Source organism: Cuculus canorus, chromosome 1 (assembly GCF_017976375.1).
Source record: "Cuculus canorus isolate bCucCan1 chromosome 1, bCucCan1.pri, whole genome shotgun sequence".
Taxonomy (NCBI): domain Eukaryota; kingdom Metazoa; phylum Chordata; class Aves; order Cuculiformes; family Cuculidae; genus Cuculus; species Cuculus canorus.
The window spans coordinates 92,939,292-92,963,883 of record NC_071401.1 but is presented as its reverse complement, the minus strand read 5'-3'; the positions used below and the strand labels follow the sequence as shown (position 1 = coordinate 92,963,883).

The following is a 24,592-nucleotide window of genomic DNA, read 5'->3' as shown; positions in this document are numbered from 1 at the left end:
CACCTCCAATTCATTCAAGATCTTTACTTTCCATGTAAAAGTTAGGGGGAATGTAAAACTGAAGACAGCCTTGCATGTCAACGGTTCAGGCTTCAACACCATAAAAGACATTAAAATTGTGTTGTGTGCTGCTGCTGGTCAGTGGGTTTTCAGTTGCTTTAGCAACTAAAAAATACAGACAGATATGGAACCCAATCTTTTATTAATAACATCACATTTGAACTTCAAAACATGTGAAATTAAAAGGTGTATTAAAACATACCCACTCTAAGCAATCTATTTTCTTCAGTAGAAAAAAGCATACAACAGGTAGAAATATTATATACACAGTATATTAGTCTAGTCATCAAGTCCGTCCAAACATAGTTTTGCAAATTGGTATAATGGTGTTAGAACATACCATCCAGTTATAGTCCAGTATGAATTTTAGCTTTTGACTGTTTCATTTAAGACAAACCACTAAGTACCTAGTTCAGCTTATTGATCTTAGAATACTTATAAGATGGTACTGTATATGAAGATACCACTGTTAAGCTTTTACTTCTGCTCATGTGTTTTTGGGATCCTGCCTTGTGAATAAGACTGACTCATAAATTTTGAGTACATAGAAATCTGTAATCAATGTCTCCAGTAAACAGAGTACTTTCTGACACTGAAATGTGATTAACTATATCTTAAATAGCCCTTTCATCATCTCTTGCGTTAATCTCAAGCAGATTTGTGTTGTGTTTATTTTACGCTGGAAGCTTTCAGCCCAAATATAGATCACGGCAACCAGGAATCTACTTTTTTTTTTTTTTTTTTGGAAAACGAAAAAGCAGAATGTTAGTTCTTAAATTAGTTTGGCACATTAAAAAAAGCAGGGGGGAACCCACACATTGCATTCTTCTCTCTCAACATCCTTGGGAAGGGAATGTCAATATACAGACAGGGCAGGCACACGCAGAATGACTGATACAGACGGTGGCATGGCAGACTCCAGCTTTTAGCCTTACAACTGCCCTTAGTCTATGTGAAGTCTTACTTGAGCACTTAAACACAAGTCACTTCTGCTGACTGCACCCTTCAGTCCAACAGCTGACACCCCTGACGAGCAGGTCACTGCACAACTGGAGAAGGCCCACATGACTCAAGCTCCAGCAGCCTTCACACCAGGCAAAAAGGAAGCAAGTTCTGTATCTTTTGCTTAAGTCTCACTTAACACAGTAGCTGAGCTATTACTGCTTGGAGCAAGCTGTAGCAAGGCCTGACATGTGGATCTTTGCATGTCTGTGTACACCCCATGCTTCAGAAGAACCTCGACTGTTTTTGTATGCCCTCCTTGTGCAGCTAAATGAAGAGCTGTCAAACCTTCGCTGTCAGAAACTTTAACATTTTCTGAACTAACAAGCTCTTCTACTACTTCAGAGTGCCCGTTTTCTGCAGCAAGATGTAATGGTGTCCTATTTAAAGGTCCTCTGGCTACAACACTTGCCCCTTCATCGATGAGCAACTTTGTTGTTGCTAAATGGCCGCTGCGAGATGACAAATGCAGAGCAGTGTATCCTTCTGCTGTTGCTGCCTCAATGTCTGCACCATGTTTAAGGAGCAGCCTCGACGTGCTTGTGTGGCCAGTTTCAGCAGCTATGTGGAGAGCAGTCTGCAAGAGTGCATTCTGTATGTTGACATCCGACTCGAGATCGATGAGAAGGCGAGCAACGCGGTAATGTCCTCGTTGAGCAGCCAAGTGTAGTGAGGTTCTTCCATCCACAGTCTGCACATTCACATTTGCACCCCGCTGTTTGGCCAGAAGCTTTACAATAGGGAGATGACCTTGCCAGGCAGCATAATGCAGTGGCACCCAGTCATCCTTTCCTTTGATGTTCACATTAACACCTCTTCTCAGCAGGATCCGCACAATAGTCTCTTGGCCATACTGACAGGCTATGTGGATGGGAGCTCTGCCTTCAAAATCTACCTCGTTTAAGGATGCATTCTTATCAAGCAGCATTTTGGTGCTGAAATCATCCCCGTTTTGGGCAGCAAAGTGAAGAGCAGTCCACTGATCCTCATCTTTAGCATTAACATTGATTTTCCTTGCCATAATCAGCTCCACAATGCTTTTAAATTTCTTCTCAATGGCTATGTGAAGTGGGGTGGATCCTTTCTTGTTGGTGAGGTTAGGGTTAGCATTGTACAGGAGGAGCCATTTGACACATTCTTCTTGACCAGCTTCAACAGCCAAGTGCAAAAGGCTGGAGTTCCCATCTAAAACAATATCAACATCCTGAGGCTGGAGGATCTTCATCAGTTTGCTAGTATCTCCAGATAAAATGGCCTCTGTTAATTTCCTCTTCTGTATGTCTGTAGTACCAATATCTAGATGGAAAAAGACACCATCACAATTCTGACACCTGTCAAACCTCACTTGCCCATGGCTAGCCTATCTGGTGTTGCCAACAATGACTTGACCGCAAGGAAATCCACATGCATCCTCACACTCCTCCCCACCCTGCAGTGGTTTCTGTAAAATTTCAGGTCAGATTTGGAGCCTGCTTGCACTTATTCCCTTTCTTGTCAAATGAAGAACAAAGGATGCTGTGTCTGTCCTCTCTGTACTAATCATTGTTTGCCTAACTGGAAAACAGAGGTCTATTTTTGCAGCACTGGACTGAAAACAGAGGGGTATATGCACAGCAGGGGAGGTCTTTATTACAGCGTTCATGGGGGCTACTCAGAAAGTGGCTTGAGTAATTTACAAAAAAATAGATAAAAATGGTGCTCAGACTTGGGCTTCGTATAACTGAAAAAGCCACAAACTCAACTGACCTGACTGGCCATTGGCATTAGTCCTGCTTTGAGCAAGACACTGGACTACGTGACCTCCCTTCCAACAAACCTTTACATGATTGATTCTGTAATTGCTTTGATGAGAATTCAGGTCACTTCTTTCCAAAAGTAAACATGATTTATTATTTCTCACTAGATCATGTTTGGGAACTACCACTTTTTAAAATTTTTTTTTAAAATAACTAGCTCTAGTAAAGAAATCTGTAGTACTGATGGCAAATGAAAGTAAAGCTAACAGTGATTTCCAGAATGCTTTTCTTTATATGACCACTCTCTAACACACCAAGTCCCATATCCAGTCCAAACAACTACAAAAAAACACAATCCAAAACAAAAAAAACCCACTAAACAAAAAGAAAAATGGAACCATTACCTGAACTCTCCCTTTCAAAGGAGAGGGAAAGGGAGCCTCTGGATGAAAAAGCTGAATCTACAGATGAAACTCCTGAAAGCCGCTTGTCACTGGCAGCAAGTTTCGACTCAGAAGAGCTGCGACTGAGATCCTCAGGGCCTTCCATAGTCTGTGAGATCCCTGAATCCAGCTGAGACAACAACTCTGAGAGGCTGTAATCCTTAACTGATGGTAGAGCAGGCTCCTGTTTTGGTGTGTACAACGCAGACATTCCCTTCAAGAGAAGCACACAAGCATTTTAGAATGGTCAATAAAAAAAAATGGAGAATGAGGCCCTGCAGGAAGAAGAGTAAGTTTGCTAGTTAGCAGGCAACCTTGAAGCATTGTTCTTAATAAATGAAACCTATGAAAAAGGTCTCTGAAAATTTTCGGTCTCCTGCATTTTCAGATGCAGGACAGCAGCTTTCCACAGTATTTACACAGCCACTAAAGCTACATGGCTCTTCTGCCTACAGTGCTTTTTAAGATCAGTCACACCAACATAGTTCCAGCCGTTATTTCCTAACTGTCCTGCTCTCCCTCAAGAGTCTAAGGCCCATGCTAGGTTTTCCTGAGTACACCCAAACATCCGCTGTCACTTTTGCATTCCAGTCCTTTGAAGACCCACTTCTACCAGGCAGGAAGGTGCTCAAAAGCAGCAAAAAGAAAGTTGCTTGGGAAGCTAAAGGTCACAGAGGAACCTGTTCCTCTCAAAACCTGGTGCACTTGAACATGAGGTGGAAAAGAAAAATACCTCAGACTGCTGCTCCGAGGAATTCTTGGTGTCCAAGTCCCGAGTTATCATTTCTTTTGTTTCATCTTCTGGTTTCTCACAAAGGGCTTCTGTTTCTGAAGTGATTTCTTTGAAGAAAGCAAGAGAGGGGGTTTTGTTTTTTTAATAGGAGACTCTTCTGAGGTGTCCTGCTGCCTTTCTCCATCATTAGATCTTAACAGCTTTGAGATATTGTGGGAGGAGGACTCCAATTTTGACTACTCCATGTAGCACCTCATCAGCAGGTGCAAGTGTGTGGCTAAGCAAAGAGCGCATAGGGCTGACATGCAGACCAGACTCATGTTATATGGTGGCTATGCTGCAGAAACGTGAAATGGGAACCAGTCTGCTGCTGGCAGATTTAGACATACGTTTTTAAAAAGATGGGATCCCTCTTCTCTCACAGTCCCCATACCTTGTTTGGGCAGGAAAAGAGGGAAGAGGCAAATCTCTCCCATTAATGTTAAATGAAGCTACCTGGAGATACCACTTGCTAGATCCTTCTGCACATTTAAATTCATAACAGGTGCTTTGGGTGAATTCAAGCCTTTAACCAGAACTGCCTCTTATTGGCAGAAAACTGACAACAAAAACTGTTCTCCAGTTTCTCAGCATACAACTCTAAATATCAAGAGCCAGGGCCTTCAACGCTTCGGTATAGTGAAAATCGCACTGAAAACTCCAGCTTCGCATTATGCCCTGATACACACAACCAGAAACAAATGTAAGTTCTGGCTAAAGGGATCGACTTTTTTTGTGGAATTAAACCCTATAACCCAAAATGATCCCAACTTCCCTGTCTGCTTTCGCTCATCAATTTGGTTCAGTACAGGTCTTATTGCTTACATGTTTACATAACACTGTCATGGTCAGACTTGTCCCCAGATAATCCCTTCCTCCACAAGTGAAAAAGTGGCCTCCATCATTGCCTTTACCTTACAATGTGCTCTATTTATTCTGTCACAAAAGTTCACAGCATTTACCCCAAGGATTAACAGAGTCCTGAGCAATAACGTGACTCATAAAAGAATAAATGGGCAGCCAAGTTACGAGGAAATCTTACCTTGAAATGTTGGCCGTTCACCAGGATCATCTTGCCAACATTTTTGCATCAGTTTGATCAAGTTATTACATGAATGAGGTCTGGATTTGGAAACAGCAGGTAGCTCTGGGCGGTGGCCTTTAACTACTTTAACCATAATATGTAAAATGTTGTTTTCTTCTGTAAAGAAAAAGCACACAAATTAAAATATCCCAGCAAAATGAACAATTTGGTTTTGTCTAAGATTATTAACAGTGTATTAGGCTGAAAATATGTTTTCATGCATTTTTTTTTCTAGATTTAGAGTTCTTTCTTATATGAACAGGGAGAAAGAAATGGTCTTATTCTCCCATAGTACATTCATCAATGCTGTAACACCTACTTCCCACATATCCGTTAAAAACAATTGTCAGAGAGTGACTGTGCTCTTTTTCTACCCTTAAAAGACACAGAAGCAAAGGAAAAAAAAACCTCAAACATTTCTTTGCTACCTCTCTTTGGATATCTGCTGTAAGAAAACTGAACCACAGCTTTTGTTTAGAGCAGGGACCTGAACTCTTCATAAAGGTGAAGGAAGAACACAATCAAGTGGCTCTTGACTATGAAGTCAACCGTTGGGCTAAATGGGCTCTCTCACTTGGAGAGGTATTAATAGTAGACTGGAACTTGTTCACACATGTTTGCTACGCATAGGCTAGTCATACACACAGGAAAAGTCATAGAGAATAAATAGCTGCCTGTTGATTAGTATATTTACTGTGGGGTAGAACAAGGCTTATTCTCACAGCTGTTTTGCTTTTTTGGTTTTTTTTTTAAGAACAAATCTTTACCCACAATCTACAAATAAACTACAGAACCTCTCTACAGGGAAGCTGTTTCTGAAAACAGCACAGTTGCCTGCCAGTTGGCATTGCTCTGCACTGTTCCTCGTTGGCTGCAAACATGTCAGAAGTCTGCACAAGCCACACACTAATCTGCATCTGTACAGCAGACTCCAGCAGAAGCAAAAAGGTGCAGATGAGCCCCCGCCCCGTGGCAGTATGTGTTCTGCTTTCATGATGTAGGACAAAAGAGGACTTAATATTTGTGATCAGAATTTGAAAGCTTAGAAGTGTCTACCACACAAGACTATAGAAATTTGGAGGACATGCATGTAATCCAGGGCTGGTGGGGCAGGAAGTGCGCATATCAATGGGAGAAAGCAAAAAAAATCCAACACAACCCACTATATATATATCAAACTTACCTGCAAAGGGCTTCTTCTGTGTAAGAACTCCCCAAACCACAATGGCAAAGCTACAAATAAATGCAAAAAATAGTTACTTATAGAAAAGCTTTAAAAAACCAAAGTAAACTAACAACAAAAAAGCCAAAACCTCACAGAAGTATAATTTATTTTCCTAAGTTCCCTTTCCTTGTCCTTCACTTCTGCATCTGCCTACACAGCAAGAGGCAGCCAAGAATCGCTATTTGAAATTCTAGTTGTTGCAGGAAAGAACCTGAGGCACCAAACATAAGAAACTTGCTGGAGGCTGCTGAGTTCTTGGTAACATTTACAAACTACTCCATACCAACAAAATAAGGGAGCAGTGAAGCATTACTGTGGATTTTATTTAATACTTCTATCCTACAATACGACTTTAAAAAAATGCACTCCGTTCAGAATATGACATATCTTCTAATCTACAGCTTTCCTTTTCCTAATAACCTTACCATGAAAGAAGAACCAAAGGCCTAGTGATTAAATCAACTGAAGATAAATAAGAATTTTGTCCAACTCAAGAACTAGGTCAGGATGTACCTTTTGATGGGGAAATTAAAGGTGGGCAGAGTGCCTCCCATTCAAGCTGCTAACAAATAAGCGTTACTTGGAGTGATAACTCACAAGACACAGGATCGTCTGCAGTTTGCTAAAAAGCCTCTATCCTATAAAAACGTAGAAAACAGCAAAGCAAATCTGAGCCTTTGCAAGACAAGGCTCAAAGCAGATTTAGGGGTTTCACACACAATTAGGTTTTATAACCAGAAAAAGAGGGCTCATTTTACAGTACTACTTTAAGTGCTTGTAAGTGTTTTCATAGTTAACTGACCTGTACACATCATGTTTCGTGTCAAAACACCTGTTTTTCTCTTTAATGCGCTCTGGAGGAAGGTAAGCAATTGTTCCACACAAGCCGTCCATGCTGATGTCATGGGAATGGGACAAGCCATTGCACTTTGCAAGCCCAAAGTCGGAAATCTGTGAAAAAGTGGAGGAGGAAGAGGGTAAGAGAAGTGCATACTGCCATTAGACTTCGGAGGCACTAACACGAAAATTTCTGTAAAGAATGATAGATGTAACAGGATGACCCAAGAAAATATAGCAAGCTGCCATTGAGAAATACTAAGCTAAGAAAACATCTCTCTCTGGAAGCCTTATATTATGGCATGCTTTTCTTCATGGCTAAGTTAAAAAAGAACAAAAAGCAAGTGTTTTTTTGCAGGCAGCAGCATGTTATCCCATTACATAGCAAACACAACAAAGAGTCAAGACAATTTATTGTAATTTAAAACTGCCAAATTTAGCTAGTGCAAACTACTCTAACATAATTATTGGTCCTGCCAGCCCTTTCCCCGTGTAACCTCATGTTGCATGCTATGTTCAAGTATTTTGAGAACCTGTTTTCAGACCATGAGCTCTACGATGAGTGAACGACAACTGCTCTCTCAGATATCTCTGTTATACTGATCATGCCAACAAGTACTGAGCCAAACACCAGAGGCACCAAGTGTTATAAAAAACCAAACTCAAAGCAAAACACACACACACACACATCAAAAACCCACACAGGGAATTCTTTTTGGCAACTAGGAGATATGGCAAGTTGGTGCAGTGACGCACTGAACACAGCTGAAATGAACAAGACAAGTGACAGCAAGTTTATAGAAAGGAAAATACACCTCCACTTTAATTTGAAGTGTCAAACAAATATGCATTCATTTGCTCTCAAAGGCATACCAATCATCAAGCAAACAGATAAACAAGGAATTTCCTTTGTCTTACTTATTTTCCCACTGGTCAAAAATGTCTATAATGCTATGTGGAAATTGAAAGCAAAGCTTTTTAGGACCACTCAGCTGACTGATTTGTGTCTACATGTTACATAAGATTTCCTCCTCACAACAGACTTATACATTCTTTTTATCTAATAAATGCCCAGGTTTTTCAATGACTCATTACCCTAGCATCTTTTTGATCTTTATAGCTTCTCCTTCGAGTAAGTTCTCCCCAAAAACAACAAGCATAACTAAAAAAAAAGTTGTTTTTTTTTTTAAACAGGCTCAAACTTTACACTTTCAGAAGCTTCTGTCTAAAGATACCATAAAGCTAGTCATAACATGAAACCATTATTGGAAAGGGAGAAAACTACTGCCAGCTTCAGTCTCCTGGAAAACAGGCAGACTACACAGCCATCAGTCTTCAAATGCTAGGAAACTCCTTTTGACATAAAACGAACAAAGCAACCCACACAGCTTCAGGAAGAACTTCTTCCAGAGACAAAGATCTCTAGAGAAGCTTTCTTAAGAGCTGAAAAAGTCTTGTATCCTAGTACACGGGTATAGCCAACCTGTTGTCTGTCTGCATCTTAAATCCGTACGGTAATGTGAGGATAAGGGCAAAAAGCAAAGCCATCTGGAAGAATAGTTCCTCATGCTTGTAGGGCTACATTCTCAGAAGGAGAGCGTTGGCCGCCTGAGCAAGACAAGCACTGGAGACCAGCAAAGCAGTAAGTAGTCAAGAAACCCAGGTTTCCAAGCCTGCTTACCCTGGGAAGAGCTGAATTTTCCACCCCAGGAAGTGCTGCATGAGTTTGGGGCACTTAATGCTCCACAGGAGAACAAAAGCACAACCCAAACATCACACAAGCCAGTGGTGACAGGTTAATAAATGAACAGACTGCTGCAAGTCTGAACAGATCCAACTTGGCAAAGCACTGCTATCCTTTGATTAATGTGAAGCAGAGGCTTGTACACACCTCAAGAAATCCATATAGCATGCAGGCATAATTAAAGTAATACACTTTCCTCTTTGTCTAAACAATACCAGGTTTCCTACTGTGTAAGTTAAGAAATACAGATGAATACAGACAGCACAGTGACACTCCTGCATAAAGAGCCACCAGCTATGTTATGTGAATCTAAGGCTAGGGGCTAAGACAGAAGGCTAAGCACACTAGATAGAAAAGGTTTCAGTTGCAGCCTACAAACCAACAGACAGCTAAGGAACATCATATGCCTCCCTCTCAGGCTAGGAAGAACCTTACCTTGTGAACTTGACACTACGTACTGTGAAGGACTAGGTTTTCTACCTATTATTAGGAAATCCATCTGTAGAGCAGAGTTTAAATCGTAACAAATTCTGCAGAAAGCACTGGAAATTGACGAATTGTTATCTTCCAGGCTGCAACAGAATCATAAGATTCTGCAGACAGCATTTTGTGGCTTTTAGTAGTTCCTTTAGGGTAAATTTTCCACACTGCATGGTGTATTTAGTCCTGCGGTTTCTTTAAACATCAGTGGGAACTGTGCAGTGGGTGGAAGATACAGTCATTTAACTTACCTATTTTGCCTTTAAATTGCTTGCCAGGTACCTAGTTCTGCAATACAAAGAACCTTTGCTGGTGAAGGTAGTGAAAGTGGAGAACCTTTCCCACTTCTTCCTCCAAGGTAGTGAAAGTGGAGAACCTCTCCCCACCTTCTTCCTCCACATCCCCGCTAGCCCCTGCAGCCCACCCCAGGATCTGTCCTGCCCCACAATCTGACAGAACCCATAATCTCACTCTTCACATCAGTTATTTCAAGTGGGTCCTACTATCCTTCAAAAGCATATGTAATATCAGCAGAGTTAAGAGGAGACATGGAGGCGACAGACTGTTTCATGCAAAACACGCGGCAAAGAGGTAGGAAGAAGGGAAAAAACATTGGCCAAAGCCCACGCAGACAGTGGGATTGTTCGTGTTCAGACAGCTCGCTTAGTCTCTGCTCTTTAAAGGTCTGCATGAGAACAAACACGAGTAGAAAGAGGGGAGGGGAGCTGCTTATGCTTTCCTGCCCACTTCCCAGTAACACTTACTTTACTAAGAGATTCCAAGATCTGAAGATCATCTTTTTTTCCTTTTCTTTTTTTTTTTTTTAGTTTGGCTTGTTTTAAATTGAGCATACTGTCTACACAAGCCCCTCTCTGCTTCTGTCATTGGTCAGTGTTTCCATTCAAGTTTGTAAAAACCACTCCCTTGCAAAGTTTTAGGTGCTTTGAGTTTATGAAGTTATATTTTGAACTCTTTTTTAAAAAAAACCCAAAAACTTGTACATACACGCATGTAACTACAACAGTTACTAAAGTCAGCTATTCCTAAACACCGCAGGGATCTAGCTCCCAGGAACAATATTAGTGCTTGGAGAGTGCTTTCATTGGTAATTCCTGAGAGGTCACCCTGAAGTGTGCATTTAGCTTCTGATGCTGCATGTTATTTCTCTGCAAGTAAGACTCAAGAACCCACTGCAATGGACTCGGGGACCGAGCTCACCAAAAGATTTTCTTCATCAAAGAGGTAACAATGCTATGAGATTAATTTTTAATCTCTGCTGGCACATCTCGTATTTGCCTCTGTCCAAAGTCTCTGTGCACTTAGATATTAAGAGTACCACCACATTTTTCAGTTGGGTTTTTGGGTGCTCAGTGGTCTTGTCTGTTTTTCTGGGAGCAGGGGAAAAAGACTGTTGTTTCAATTTTGTTCTTTCTGAAATGCTAGAATTTTTTTTTAAGAGACTTACATGGGTCACAGGTTTGGACTACTAAAAATTAGGAATAAGTGTAGAAACAACAAGCACCTGCACTTCAAACATCTTCCTTTACTTCAAGGTTCACAAACACACTTCCATTAGCTACTAAAAGAAGTATTTCTGAAACAAACTGTATTTCCATCCTTTTCCCACCTGCCCTAAAAACTTAACTCCTCAAAAGTGTGATGCTTCAAGGTGTGATGCTTCTAACACTGTCTTTGAAAGCAGCAGAAACCAAAGCAGCCGTCAAACATTCATTTTAATCCATCATAAATTTGCGTTTCTGTAACAGGGATGGTCTTGTTCCCTCCCCAGTGCCACCATAATTAGATCAATTAGAGAACTGATCCAGCTGAAAATGAGTTTTGTTGGTTGGAATTAAAAAAAAAGTCATGTAACAACTGCCCAACAGGAGTGATCAGGAGCACGGGAAACAGGGAAAAGGACACACACAAAAAAAAGCCTGTTCTTATTTCTAACAAGAGGAGATCATTTGCAGCTAATCAAAAAAAAAAAGAAAAAAAGTGTCTGTGTTAACTACATCAGGTAGTCTAATAAAAAGAGACAACAGCTCTTTACCAAGCCTGGCCTCTGGGTATTACTTTGACCTACAGTTAACAACCTACATTAGGCTTTCTGATAAATTAATTTGTGTCTGAGTAGGTTTCTAACTCCACACTTAGAAATTCTGCAGCCTCTTCTTCAGCCAAAGCAAATAAAGGCGAAGACTACAGCGGCCACCTATGTAAGACCATCAGTGCAGCACAACACAGTAGCAAACTTCACTTTTCACACTGGTTTAAACTGAAACACGGAGGAGGAGGGGATAAAAGCAACTTCAAGGAGCTTAAAGTGCACAGCTCAGACCAGCTCATCCCGCTTCAAGATCTTCAAAAACAAAATCTGTGAGATAAAAAATAACTGGTGGGATTTGCCTCTGTGTACGTATGTATACCCACGCATGTATACAGGCACATGTGTGTATATATACACATATATATGACAAGATGAGGAGCTGCAAAAACCAGGCTGGATAGTAACAGAAACAAAAACTTACAAATAAGGCTTTTGCCTAGAGGTTTTAAGTTGCAGGCTGACTTCATTTTAAATACCTGACCAAAAAATAACACTCTTAACCATGAGATATTGAAGATAGGAAACCTGGGACACGGCAAAAGATGGAACGTGGGCATGATAGCTGACAACAAGCTAGCATATGAGATTACTGCATCAGGAGAGGGGAGTGCATTCTCCTAACGAGGGCCCTAGGGAGAGATCAGATCAGAGCAGGGAACCAGCAAACTAACAGCAGGCAAGGGTAGTGTTGGAATGTGGCATTGCTTCCCCAGCACCAGCTCCCTGCAAGGGATTGCCACATCACAGGGAGCTCAGGGGAGACATGCAGAATGCTTACAGAGGGCAGGAGAGCTGAAGCAGCTCATAAGACATTGTCCAGTCAAGCAACAATTTAGATGTCAGACAGCCAGTAAGTACTGGAAGGCTGCATATATGGAACACTGGAGAAAGAGGCAAGAAGGATCTTGTTGGTACAAATAGAAGTAATAGGTTGACATTAAGGAAAAAAAAAATGCAGGCTGCTCCCTGCCAGCAAAGCCTGCCTGGGTATGGAATAATTCTCCCCAGGTTAACCAGTGTTTAAGGCAACCAAGATGGAGCAGGACACGGCAGAGAACGGAGCTCCCTGCTGAAGTTCCTGTCAGTACGAAGTTCTACCACCAGTAAGGGAAGAGGCATGCATGGGTGCATGCGTCCATGCTTCAAAAAATAGCAAAGCCTTACATTGCATTGTACATATAATATACATATATTTAAAATCACCTAGGAATCTCCCAACATGCCTTTGAAAAAGTTAATATCTGTCTATCTATAGCCTTGCTCAGTGCTCAGACTAATCCCATCTTCTTAATTATCCTCTCAAGAACAAAATTCAGCACACACTTATGTAATACGCAGGAGATGTCTTTATGATATGGAGGCACCCATTTGATGATAAGTTCTGTACAACACTACTTACTGCATTAGTCATCATCCTTACTTGGGGTTTTTACAGTAAGCATTGTGCTCGTAAAAGAAGGGTGTTTCCATTTAACTAGGAATACGGCACAGAAGCATTTCTAATGTGCTCCACTGGAAGACCGTCTGTTTCCTGGCTCAAGGGCAAACAGTTTATAAGAGTTGTCCCTACCTCCAAACACTTCTTTTGCAGTCTGCAATATCTCTTCACTCACTTTAGGATTCTATGTGGGACAGGTCACCTACTAAATTAATGCTAACATTTAAAACGCAAAAACACTTCAATCATCAGCTCCATTAGCCCTCCAGCAAGAAAATGCACATTAAATCAAGCTGCAGGGTCTGAAATTTAATTAAAAGTTTCATATCACACAAAAAGAAGGTTTGGGGCCACAGTTTTAAAGTGGAGGCGCCTCACAGAATAGGTACATCTCTTATTTTGCATATAGGTTTCTATGTCTGCTTTGCTCCTTGGAAAGGTTTCCAAGATGCCTGCAGGTGTAAAAGACCGCTGGCTGGAAAAAGGTTTTGATGAAACCATTCTCTTCTGGACTTAATGGAAAGGATCTGAAGACCTTCATGTGTTTCATACGCACAGCCAGGAGCAACAGTTTATGGATGTCAGCAACAACCTTACCAGAAACATTTATTTTTTTTTTGTAAATTCTACACTTTGCCCCCTTGTATTGCATCACCACCCAGACACAGGCTATATAGCAGGCAGAATATCAGGCAGCATTTCAATCTCCTGAAGCAGTGAGAAAAATACAGCCTTCATATCTTGGCTCATGGATGAGTCAAGAATTAGGAATTTAAGAAGTTATGCAAGCAAGCATAAACTTTAGGTAAATAAATACTTAGCAAAGGCCTCTCGCCACCAATGCGTGAGAATATACTTGCAACAGTTCAGGTCCTGATGTTCTGGTCATAACAGCATGAACCACATTTAGAAGTTTCCTATATCACAAACAAAATCCTTCTAAGAAATAGAACACTAAGAGGTCTAGTGAAAAAGCTGAGTGTCACAGGTGTGATTTCATGAGAGGCACACACCTATGATGGCTCCAACTCTCTCATAACCTCAGGAGAGATGTTTTCATTTAACAAAAACTTTAATTTTAGAATGCTACAGCAAGACCAATGCCATTTGGCCATTTGGAGTGGGACAGGAAAACAGGGAGCAGAGAGATGATGGCACTGATAAAAAAAACTATGACTACTTGTACTGAGTTTTATCAGCAAGCCAGCATGATTAATCCTGCAGTTCTACGGTTAAGAGTCTGACCACTGATTTGGAAAAAAAATAAAATAAAAAAGAAAATCAGGAACAATATGTACTTCAATCTCCTTCCTCTCCAAAAGGAAGGATCAGAAAGCAAGCACAAGCTCTTCAGTCCAGCTGTCAAAACAGATAAAGAGAGAAGGCCAGCAAGTTTGCTAGCTTGCTCTGGAAATGGATAACAAAAAGAATTTCATGCTGATACAGCTACAAATACTGCCCTAAGTGACCTCTGGAATGCATACACAGCCAGGACAGAGACAATTTTTCACTGCATATGCTCTGACCAAATAAAAGAAGAAAATTAGTTGCCTCTAGGAAGGCTTCTCTGGACTCCTGCCATAAATGAGATTTGAGTATTTATTACAAAACCAGGAGGACCTAGACTGAACAAAGTCACCACTGGAAGCTGTAGAAGCACCATAGATGATTTAGAGGTTCACACTACTTTTTTCTTCCTGTTCTAGTCTGCCACATCACATGACTCTGCTACAAGAAAATTTATAGCAAGACCCATCAGGTCGCAAAACTAGCATCCTTCTATAAAACTTTATGAGAGTTCTCACGAACTCCCTCACTCCCTCTACTTATGTACCAAAACGGTCCATAAATTAGGTAGACAAGTTTGGGGGCCAGAGGTGTTGAGTTAAGCGTTTTTCTAATTCAGAAGGAATGCTGCTGATTTCTCTCAGGCCTTTGAGTTAGGCAGGGGCCATGCAAGGATATCAAAAGGTAGGTCCCTGGCAGAGTGCCCAATGCATACCTTGACATGGTAGTGGGCATCAAGCAGGATGTTTGCAGGCTTGAGGTCCAGGTGGAGCAGTGGAGGGGACATGCAGTGCAAGAAGTTCATCCCCACAGCCGTCTCATGGATGATGCGGAAGCGCAATTCCCAGGGCAGAGGTTCAGAAGCCAGGAGCTTTTCCAGAGATCCTGTTTCCATGTATTCCATAACCAAGCCAACTGGCTCTTTACAGATGCCATAAACAGGAAGGATGTAGCGAAACTTTGCCATTTCCATCTTCCTAGCTTCTTCCAATAATTCCATGCGCTCCCTAGGTAAAAGAGGACAGATGAAGGATGGAGTAGCTGTTTCTTCCCTCTGCAAAAATGCATAAAATACATAATTTCCTATGAAACCGAACAAGACACTTTGAGATCACTGTCTGGCTGAACCATGCTACATCTCACCAGCCTGTATTCCAGGCACATTTCCACATCTCTTAACTTTGTTTTATGCTTCTAATGGTAGGCAGCTCTGAGCTACTGAACCACAGGCAAGGTGTACACTTCAACAGCACAAATACCCCTAGCATACAGCCCAACTTCCCACTTTGATGTTTATGCTGCGCTGCTCAAAATGAGGACGATACATGTAGTACCCACATTTACCACCACTGTAACTCCTTGGGCTAAAGTCATTAATGTTTTGTGAGTCATAAGACTGCATTAATCAGGAGTGAGCAGAGACAGTATTGCTTCAGCCGCACTGCTGGCACAGACTGCCAGTAGGCAGACCCAGGCCTTAGGAGAGGAATCCCTGGCCATGAAGGGGAGCAAGCTGTAGCTGGGGGACACAGCAAGAGTCTGCTTGTTCTCAGAACCCTGATTTGGCAACTCCAACACTATGCTCACTCGGCTCCAGGAGATCCTGAAAATTCCCAGCACTCCATTTTCAGTGATGTAACAGGCCCAGAACTGGCACATGTAATGAGCACCCATGGGTTGTTGACAGGTCACTTTAGCCTGACCCCGCAGAGTGCTAAGCATTACTCAAGTCCAAGCTGCAGCCTCCCAGGTCAAGACCCTTAATTGCTATGCCCTCCTTCTGCATCTCACACGTGGCCTTGCCTTCAGTCAGGTCCCACTGGGCACTGAGTTGTAAAGCTGAAACAAGGGTCCTCTCCCCAGGTGGACTGCACTCACAAAGAGGAGCCACACATAATAGGTAAAAAAACCCCTCCAGTCTGTCAAAAACTATATTATTAGTGACAATAGGATGTAACTAGAGTGGCTCTGGGCCACAGGTGATGATGTATCACTGTTGCTGCCACCCACCAATTCGCAAAAGAGGACATGGGGAGGTCAGATAGATAATATTTCCTGAACAGACCCTCTCTTATTACATGACAGCTCTTGTAATGTCCCCAAGATGTGTATACTATTAAACAGAGAACAGTACCTGAAGAAATAGGACAAAGTTTTAATGCAGAACCCTGGTAAACAGAGTCCTACTTTAAAAGAAAAAAACACATTGTTTTGACACTTCCCTCACCCCATGACGGCAATCTGAGATGACCCGCTCTCCTGCAAGACATCAGGGTTTATATTTAAAATTAAGCAAGCACATTCACAGCAGCCACAACAACTAATCAGAAGAAGGATGCTCATGCACTCTGCAAGGCAGAAAGCTCTGTCGCCTGCCTCCTTTGCCAGTCCCTGAGAGCTGGAAAACACCCTGGGACCAATCCTGACCCAATCACAGTTTGTGCCATGTGCCACTAACAAGTGGTGCCAGTTGCCACTGTGGGAGCCTCTATCGCCTCAATCAGACTGCTGATTTTTTTTTAAATCGCAACTAGAAGCACTCTTTGATCCTCAAAAGCAAATGCCAAGTCCAATCCTAGCACAGTGAAGTCTCCCCTTCAAGTGTGTGTCTCCCCGACCTCAATGTCTGGATGACCAAGGGGTCAACATGCACCACTCATTATGAAACACAGCCTGCAAGGTACCCTCAGCACTCCCATGGAGGACCAATTTCAGGTGCTGTGGAGCCCTTAGACTCCACATTAGGACACTCTTGCGACCTCATCCCTTTTCCATCTGCTTCACCTGCTGCAGGAAGTGCAGATTTGATGTTTGTCCAGACAAGGCTGGGAATGCAGTCTGCTGCTTGTTCCTCACCAGCAGCAGCAGCCTGCAATAACCCCATGCAGTTAACATTTCACATTAGGGGTGAGTCTAGCCTAGCAAGAAGAATCAGACCTATCTGAGAGGCATGATCAGGCTGAAAAAGTTTAAGAGGGAGGTACATGCTGGGAGGAAAAAAAAAAAAAAAAAGATATGGGAAATCTTTTCTCTGTTAACCATGTTGGCTCCTGCTGCTCCCTAAAGCAACTTTCTTGTGAAATAATTGCCTTTGTAGACAAGTACCTAGTTTGCTCTTTGGCACGCTGGAAGGGAGCGCCTATGAATAACACAACCAACTCCTTGCCCCTAAGCCACATGCATAGCCAGCATAATTCACCAGGCTTCGGCGGGCTGAGCTCTGGAGTCAGGGATGTAAAATAGCTGTCTGAGCCCTCCAAGGCAAGGCAAGAACCCAGCAACACCTAAAGCCTAACAAGAACCACTAGACTCCTGGGGAGGAGGTTCCTGGGTTAACAATAGCCTCAGAAAGCACCACCAGAATCACAGGCATCAGCTGCTCAAAATGGGGCACTTTCCCCAATGGAGAGAGAATTTCTAGTTTCAACAAAATTTTAAAAGCTTTCTTTTCTGCTTAGACTAGATCTAGTTAGCTGACTGAATTAACTGACTAATTAACAGGCAAGTGCCCTTCATCTAATTTGCCTGTTTAAATAAAACCCTCGTATGACAATTGCCACCTTTAGCATCTTCCCATGCCCAGAGCTTCAAAACTGAATCCACCGGTGGTATAGCTAGCAAGATATGTCAGTTTTCAAATATAGGACCTTGTCACCTTCAGAAAACAGAAAAGGAATGAAGACAAAAGAAATAAAGAAACAAAGTACAACTCATTAGCCAAATGCTGGATCGTACTTGCATTAAGTACTAACACAAACAGCTCATTAAAGCAAGATCTCCATCAGTCAAAGATGAAAGGTCTTTCCCTTTCCTTTGCCCTTAGCCAAGGTGCTACTGGCACTCAGCACAGTCTCAGGTGTACTCAACGCACCCATCACCTCAAAACCCAAGTGCCAAGGCTGCAAGAAAGGATGCTGTAGGTCTCCTTTAAGTTCACATTTAACAGATCAAAGGAAACAGGGTGGTATGCTGCTCATTTACTCCTAGTACTTAGAAATTATTCTGCTGTATCACCAAGAAACACCACCCTCCGAAACAGAGGAAAAGAAAAGCTCCATTTGAGGTTCCTCAGTCAAGAGGCATGAGACTAGTCTCTGTTATAATGGAGTTTGTTATTCAACACCTTTACAATTACAGAATCAGAATTATCTTGTCTAAGCACTTTGGCTCCATTCCCCTCCCCCTCAAGCACTGTATCAGAACATGATGGGAATAAAAATTTCTTTAAAAAATGAAAATAAAAGAAAAAGCTTGCACACGGGACACTGAGGTCGTGTAAATAATAGGGTGCATACACTTTACCAAGTATTAGGGGACAGGGATACATGCATCAAGATATTCAGATCTAGGTTCAGTGCCAAACAGCATCTCTGTAGTGAGAAAGCCCATGACAGATCAGCCATTTTCAAAGGCATTGGAAATATTACAAAAATGGGGGATCTCAGACATCCCCAAACCAGCTTTCTGCTGCCACTCAAAGTCAGACCCCCAAATAGACAGGGCTGCATTCTTTGGATTCTCTTGGAGACACAAGGGACTTACTCCTTCATACTGCCTCACCCCCAGGGACCAGGACCCAACCTTTGTACCACAAACCCTGCCACAAGAACAGCAAGAATTATAACTATATATGCATTTGCATGTATCCAATCTTTATGCCCTAAAGATAATACTGCGTTATAAAAGTACAACTTTAAAAGCACAAAAAAGTCCTTGCAGTTTTATATTCTCCCACCACAGTTCTTTTAAGGAGTCTGAGACAGAGCAGTTAATGTTACTTCAGAGAAACTCAGATAGCCCTGAAACTAGTAACGGGGCCATTTGTGTGAACCAGCTCCAGAAGCAGAGCAGCCAGGCTTCTCCAAACCCAGGGGAGAGAGATCCTGCCCTGCAGAGCCATGCTTCTGAGCAATGAGGAATGCAAGTTCTCTCTTTACAAACCGCTGGTGGTGCAGATGGGACCCACAAAAATACAACACCGATTTTTTCAGGAAATCCTGCACACATTACAGCAGATGTTTAACAGCATACAGTGACCTCTACTCTTTAATAACCTTCACTCTAAGAAAAGAATATGAACAAGAAGAAAAAAACACTACATGGCAGAATACGTTAGGGGTGGGGAAGGGAAGGAAGAAAATCCCTTCTTTCAGGTTAACACAGGTCTTAGCCCTGCTAACAGACCTCTGCTGTATTTCCCTGATACAAGAGGACTACGGGTTATCCAGGCAGCTAGGCTCACCTCTGCTCTTTAGGGAGCACAAGGCGAGCATTAAGTTCTACCTACTCATCCAGAAACCACCAGAACAAACATACATTCACCTCTGTCACCTAAATAATACAGAATTTGCTAAGAGCAAGGCATTTCTAAAACATCCTAAATTTCTACATTCTACTCCATTCCCAAATCCAGGACCTGCATGGAGAGGTATATGAAGACTCTGTTCATTTTCAGTTTTTCCAATTAAAAAGGCAGACCTTTCCACCTCCACACCCTGTAGCCAGCCCCACTGGCTACAGCCTCCAGCGAAAGGTCCTCTCTGTGAACCGTTAACATCGCTCATAATCCTTAACATTCAGTACATTTATGTTCACCTATAAGAAATCCACAAAGGCCTTCAGGTTGTACTCTCTGAGCTCACCATCCTTTTTCTTCAGTCCATGCTTCCATCCTGGCCAACAAGGGTAAGGAGAAGAGACTTTGCACTCTCCACTGTGAGTCCTGGGGGAGATTCCCATCCACCTTTCTGGGTCACACACTTTCTTTCAGGCTTCCATTGAACCTCCCCATCTTGAGTCACACATGGGAAATGTGATCTCAGGAGACAGAAAGTAGGCGCAAATAAGGAGATAGGAATGGAATTTGGCTCGATTGCCTGAGAGGGCTTGGACTTTAAGGTAAAACCACTTCTGACTGCACATTTAGTTTTCCTTCTGCTTAAGACCACTTGGCTCTAAATGGTGATAATTGCCAAGGGAATTACTTCAAATCTCTTACTGTCTGCAGAAACACAATAAGAGAGGCTCCAGAGTATCACCACCTCTGTGACAAGGTTGCACAAATGAGGTTTTAATGCCGTACGAAGCAAACAAATGAAAAATGCCCTCTTTTTCATTTAATGTTTCTGATACCACAGGTAATTCTTCTAACTCTACTGCTTCTCAGGGTTCCAAGACACAGCTAGTCACGTTAATCTCCTGGATTAACAATCTAATTACATAGGCTTGTTTCAACCTGTGAACTAAAGAGATAGTGTTTTATTTTGTCTGTGACCCCCATTCCAACATTAGAACAGCACAACTTTTCTAAGAAAAGTTTCAGGTGAAAAGTCTCTTTAGTGGTGGGGTGGCAGTGTTACCATCTACTGAAAGGGGTTTGGTAGAGCAGCCTAGAACCAAAGAAGAATATACATATTCATCTTAGCTTTAATTTTGCTGAAATAGACTTTTCAAAGGCCAGGGACCCTTCAGCTTCTAATTAATGATTCTCTTAAACACCTGAAGAATAAATTCTGCAGTAAAACTAACAAATTAGTGTTTCAAGGACTGAATTATGTAAATTAACCAGGAGCTGCAGGAGCCCTGTGCCCACAAAGATCTCAAATTCTCAAAGCATTTTTGTTTACGGCACTGCATGTTTGTGTAGTCTCTCCAGTATATACACACTTCATAGCAACTGAGGGACAGTCAGTTCTCTACTGTTTATTGGAAATATTAATATAGAGATTTGGTAGCAGCTCTCAAAATTAATTGTCTTTGTTACAGTAGGTGGCAGCATCCTTTGTCTCTGACCGAAAACTTCTGAGTAAATTTCTAAATGCATTCTGCAAATGAAAAGTATAACAAATTTTCTATCATATTTTTTAAGAGATGCTTTAATTTAAATGGCAAAATTAGTCAGCTACAATGCAGTTTTGATAGGGCCTCAATAAGCATCAAGTCTGAAATTTGCTTCGAAGTTTTAACGGTAGGAGGGTTTGCGGGTTAACCCAATGAAACACTTGGCAATTTTGAGGTCTTATCCCTTTTACTCCCAGACAGCAGTTACCTTATGCATACCTTAAACCTTCCTTCCCCCCTTTTAAAGGATGAACATTTTTATCTTATTTGCTATGCTATATAAGCCATGCCTACAGCAAAGTCAGCAATTCAGATAATGGGCAAGATGTCTCACTGCCCTAGTCATCTTGTAGAAGATGGGCTCACAAATGTTTTAAATCTTGGCCCAACTTATCTCCCTCCTCCTGCAGGAACTGCAACAAAGGAAACCTTTGTTACTGAACAAACCCACATCTCAAAAAAATGAACTGCAGAATCAGCTTATGAGTTGGCTGAGATACTGCAGACCCAGGTGGAGCTGGAAAACTCCACGAACACAACTTAGCCATATTCATCTCCCTCCGCACAGATGCTGACCTGCTGGGAAATCACTACTAGAAATACTTCTAGGATGTATCTGACAGCCCTCTGCTCCCAGAAGAGCTGCACTCGACAACCCCCCACCACACAGAGACCGTGTGAGTACAGTGTAGCTGACCACCCTCCACCATGGGGCACAGATATCTACAGAGGGCAGATGATCTGGAAGGAGTTTCTCACCATGTGGTATCTTTACCTACAATAAAATACAGTCCCAAACTGGACTACCCAGTGAGGACTCATCTTGGGCATATGCAGGGAGAAGCTCTGACCCTGAACTGAAGTTGGAGAATCTATTTTCCAGCAAGTCTCCTTTCAGCACTCAGTCCCAAAAGACAGCACGTCCACATCTGCAATGCCTGCACCCCAATGTCCCCCACGCCGAGCCTACTGCTCACCCCGCCAGCACCTACCAAACAGGTGTCACAACAAATGCATCTGCAAACGCCGGCTAAAGGGCTGGCTTTTCTCACGGTGTGGGAACTGACAGGAGTGAGACATAGCAGGCCTGAGAAACCCCCGGATCCCATTCCAGTTCTCCTACATTTCCCGTTCGCGACTGACTGCAACGACCTTTGGAGCTGCAGCAGGCGTAGCACTTTAGCACAAGCCAATACACACTCGACCAGGGCAGGGCAAAAATGCTTTCCGAATGGATCTCAGGGAATAGGCAAGATCTACAGCGCAGTCGAGTGGTGGCTCTTTCCCAGCTGCCAAGCGATGTAGCTTATTCTTTGAGAGAGGCCAGCGCCATTATGTACGATATAACTAAAGGTGTTGGTCTGGGCTTCCTATAAGTGTGACAAATGTCACGTTTACCGTGGGAATATTTAACCGTGCAGCCCTCTTTGCTGCATTTAGCCAGACCTTCTTCCCTGTCGCTGCTGTTGCTATACAGGGCAGCGAGACAGGCGGCAGCTACAGCGCTCTTGGCGTGGGGCTGGGTTGGTTTCTTCATTTCATGCACCCTCTCAAGATCTGTTAACTCTGTATCACTGCGTTTGTTTCTCAAAGACATCCCCAAGGACCTGACAGCAGGCCAGGGCTGTGGAAGGGGAGCCCTCAGTCTTAGAATCATAGAATCACAGAATGGTTTGGGTTGGAAGGGACCTTAAAGATCATCCAGTTCCAACCCACTGTGATAGGCAGGGACATGAACCACTGGATCAGGCTGCCCAAGGCCCCATCCAACCTAGCCCTGAACACCTCCAGGGATGGGGCATCCACAACTTCCGTGGGCAACCTGTGCCAGTGCCTCACCACTCTCACGGTGAAGAAATTCTTCCTAATGTCTAGTCTAAATCTGCCCCTCTCCAGTCTAGTGCCACTGCCCCTTGTCCTATCACTACAACCCTCTGTAAACAGTCCCTCCCCAGTTTTCCTGCAGCCCCTTCAGGTCCTGGAAAATCTTCCCATGACTCCCGCAGACGGAGGGCTCCAGGTCACCCAGAGAGTTTCTCTGCTGCGGGGAGAGCCGCATCCCAACCCTCCCTTCCCATCCCCGTCTCCCCTTACTTCTCGTCCACATGGAGACTGGGCGAACACTTGATGGCGAGCCAGGTCTTCCAGTGGAGGTGTCGCACTTTGTACACCTGCCCGAACCCTCCGGAGCCGATCTTCTCCCAGCTGCTGAACTCGCTCTCCTCGAAGGTTTTCAGCAGCCCCATGGCCCAGGGGGAGCCGCCTTCCCGAGCGGCGCTCATGCTGCTGCGGCTCCGGCTGCTCCCGGCTGCGGCGCCGCCCGCGCGGCTGAGTCAGGTGTGCGGGGGGGGGACAGGTGCGCCGTCACTTCCTGGGACGGGCACGCCCCCCGCACCGCCCCGGGGACAGAGCGGTGCCTCCGGGGGGACCTGCACAGACACCTCCTGGGCTGTCCCCGGGGCGGGGGCAAGGCGGGGGGCTCAGCCCTTGCCTCTCCCCACACCTCTGCCGGGGAGACGCTAATTAGGACCTTGTAGCAAACGGCGTGGCCAGAGGGTCCAGGGGGGTGATTCTGCCCCTGTGCTCGGCACTGGAGGGGCCGCACCTCGAGTGCTGTGTTCAGCCCTGGGCCCCTCGCTGTGAGAAAGACATTGAGGCCCTGGAGCGTGTCCAGAGAAGAGCAACGAAGCTGGTGAAGGGGCTCGAAAACAAGAGGAGCGGCTGAGGGAACGGGTTGTTTAGCCTGGAGAAGAGGAGGCTGAGGGGAGACCTCATTGCTCTCTACAACTACCTGAAAGGAGGTTGTGGAGAGGAGGGAGCTGGCCTCTTCTCCCAAGTGACAGGGGACAGGACAAGGGGAATGGCCTCAAGCTGCGCCAGGGGAGATTCAGACTGGATATCAGGAAAAAAATTTTCCCAGAAAGGTTCATGAGGCACTGGCAGAGGCTGCCCAGGGAGGTGGTGGAGTCACCATCCCTGGAGATATTTAAAAGACGGGTAGACGAGGTGCTCAGGGACATGGTTTAGTGGCAGATAGGAATGGTTGGACTCAATGATCCAAGATGTGTTTTCCAATCTGGTGATTCTATGATTCTTTGAATACTTAAAGGGGGCATATAAGAAGGATGGGGAAAAATCTTTTAGCAGGACCTGTAAGGCCTGTAGGACAAGGGGGAATGGTTTTAAACTGAAACCAGTGATGTGATTGAGAGCAGCGCTGCAGAGAAGGATTTGGGGGTGCTGGTTGATGAAGAGCTTAACATGAGCCAGCAATGTGTGCTTGCAGCCTAGAAGGCCAACTGTATCCTGGGCTGCATCAAAAGAAGTGTGGCCAGCAGGTCAAAGGAGGTGATTCGGCCCCTCTATTCCTCTCTTGTGAGACCTCATCTGGAGTGTTGTGTCCAGTTCTGGAATCCTCAGCATAAGAAGGATATGGAGCTGTTGGAACAGGACCAGAGGAGGGCTACAAAGTTGATCAGAGGGCTGGAGTACCTCCCATACAAGGACAAGCTGAGAGAGTTGGGGTTGTTCAGG

General features: G+C 43.5%; 1 protein-coding gene across 2 annotated transcripts; it reads right to left on the bottom strand.

The window, feature by feature from the left end:
• Positions 1–229: 229 nt before the first annotated feature.
• On the bottom strand, positions 230–23,389 carry RIPK4 (receptor interacting serine/threonine kinase 4). 2 transcript variants are annotated; one of them, XM_009560917.2, is made up of 8 exons: positions 23,153–23,389; positions 14,934–15,225; positions 7,125–7,273; positions 6,281–6,330; positions 5,056–5,214; positions 3,975–4,081; positions 3,203–3,455; positions 230–2,358 (listed from the first exon to the last, which is right to left on the bottom strand). In XM_009560917.2, exons 1-8 carry the CDS (start codon positions 23,338–23,340, stop codon positions 1,187–1,189), a joined length of 2,370 nt encoding a protein of 789 aa, XP_009559212.2. In that variant the 5' UTR covers positions 23,341–23,389; the 3' UTR covers positions 230–1,186. The 2 variants fall into 2 exon arrangements, with proteins under 2 accessions (XP_009559212.2, XP_053907544.1); XM_054051569.1 differs by lacking the exon at positions 23,153–23,389 and adding an exon at positions 19,861–20,007 and having other exon boundaries at positions 232–2,358.
• Positions 23,390–24,592: the final 1,203 nt, after the last annotated feature.

Coding starts and splice junctions, on each gene's coding strand:
- RIPK4 (XM_009560917.2), bottom strand. CDS start 23,340: ATGAGCGCCGCTCGGGAAGGCGGCTCCCCCTGGGCCATGGGGCTGCTG. Junction 15,226..23,152: donor AGTCTCCATGTGGACGAGAA/GTAAGGGGAGAC, acceptor TCTTTTACCTAG/GGAGCGCATGGAATTATTGG. Junction 3,456..3,974: donor CCTCGGAGCAGCAGTCTGAG/GTATTTTTCTTT, acceptor CTTCTCTTGAAG/GGAATGTCTGCGTTGTACAC.